At 49.2% G+C, this 1,871-nt stretch overlaps 1 protein-coding gene across 1 annotated transcript in view; it reads left to right on the top strand.

Annotated features, from left to right (window-relative positions):
- LOC138351408 (homeobox-like protein HDP1) overlaps window positions 1-1,604 on the top strand; it is a 23,677-nt gene extending 22,073 nt beyond the window's left edge. The window contains exon 2 of the mRNA XM_069303226.1: window positions 795-1,604. Coding sequence (XP_069159327.1) covers window positions 795-1,604 — 810 coding nt within the window. The remainder of the gene's footprint in view (window positions 1-794) is intronic.
- The last annotated feature ends 267 nt before the right edge of the window (window positions 1,605-1,871 follow it).

Below are 1,871 nucleotides of genomic sequence, written 5' to 3'. Positions count from 1 at the left end.
ATGAACAAATGAACAAATGAACAAATGAACAAATGAACAAATGAACAAATTACAAAAACTTGTGGGAACATTATTATTAGTAACAGTCTTCAGTGGACTGTATAAAATGTCCCAGTCAGTTGTGGTATGATATAATAACCGGGTAATTTATTTATAATATTTGTTCAAATTTTAGAGAGAACTCTAAACTCAAATATATAATTTATATAACATTTTATAATTAGAAATTATTATAGTAAACATTGTCCACACAAGTGTAGACATTGTTGTAATGTTGAGGTTGTAGGGGGGCAGGTGGACCTCACACATCAACGCTGGGGATGACATCAACGCTGGGGATGACATCAACGCTGGGATGATATCAACGCTGGGATGACATCAACGCTGGGGATGACATCAACGCTGGGATGATATCAACGCTGGGATGACATCAACGCTGGGGATGATATCAACGCTGGGATGACATCAACGCTGGGGATGATATCAACGCTGGGATGACATCAACGCTGGGGATGATATCAACGCTGGGATGACATCAACGCTGGGGATGACATCAACGCTGGGATGACATCAACGCTGGGGATGATATCAACGCTGGGATGACATCAACGCTGGGGATGACATCAACGCTGGGGATGATATCAACGCTGGGATGACATCAACGCTGGGGATGTCATCAACGCTGGGGATGACATCAACGCTGGGATGACATCAACGCTGGGGATGATATCAACGCCGGGGATGACATCAACGCCGAAAATGACATCAACGCCGGGGATGACATCAACGCCGAGGATGACATCAACGCTGGGGATGACATCAACGCTGGAGATGACATCAACGCCGGGGATGACATCAACGCTGGGGATGACATCAACGCTGGGGATGACATCAACGCTGGGGATGATATCAACGCTGGGGATGATATCAACGCTGGGGATGATATCAACGCTGGGGATGACATCAACGCCGGGGATGACATCAACGCCGGGGATGACATCAACGCTGGAGATGACATCAACGCCGGAGATGTCATCAACGCTGAGGATAACATCAACGCCGGGGATGACATCAACGCTGAGGATAACATCAACGCCGGGGATGACATCAACGCCGGGGATGACATCAACGCCGAGGATAACATCAACGCCGGGGATGACATCAACCCTGAGGATAACATCAACGCCGAGGATGACATCAACGCCGGGGATGTCATCAACGCTGAGGATAACATCAACGCCGGGGATGACATCAATGCTGAGGATAACATCAACGCCGGGGATGACATCAACGCCGAGGATAACATCAACGCCGGGGATGACATCAACGTCGAGGATAACATCAACGCCGAGGATAACATCAACGCCGGGGATGACATCAACGCCGGGGATGTCATCAACGCTGAGGATAACATCAACGCCGAGGATGACATCAACGCCGGGGATGTCATCAACGCTGAGGATAACATCAACGCCGGGGATGACATCAACGCTGAGGATAACATCAACGCCGGGGATAACATCAACGCCGAGGATAACATCAACGCCGGGGATGACATCAACGCCGAGGATAACATCAACGCCTGGGATAGACTGGTCGTATAAATTTGCCACATATTCCGCCCTATTAATAATTAACTATCTTTCCTTACGACTACGTGAGGATAAGGAGCTGGGACGGGACGGGCGGAAGGAATGGTGCCTAACCACTTGGACCGTCGGGAATCGAACGCGGAGTTGCAAGAAGCGACGCCACCGCTCTACCAACGAATTCAAGTGGAGGAATAGCGTAAACCTTCAAGAAGATGGAGTGCTAGAGGCGGAAGCTGCCTCTGGAGTGCTAGAGGTGGAAGCTGCCTCTGGAGTGCTAGA

This window comes from Procambarus clarkii, chromosome 49 (assembly GCF_040958095.1).
Source record: "Procambarus clarkii isolate CNS0578487 chromosome 49, FALCON_Pclarkii_2.0, whole genome shotgun sequence".
Taxonomy (NCBI): domain Eukaryota; kingdom Metazoa; phylum Arthropoda; class Malacostraca; order Decapoda; family Cambaridae; genus Procambarus; species Procambarus clarkii.
Note: the sequence above shows the minus strand (reverse complement) of the source record. Positions and strands in the feature narration are given on the sequence as shown.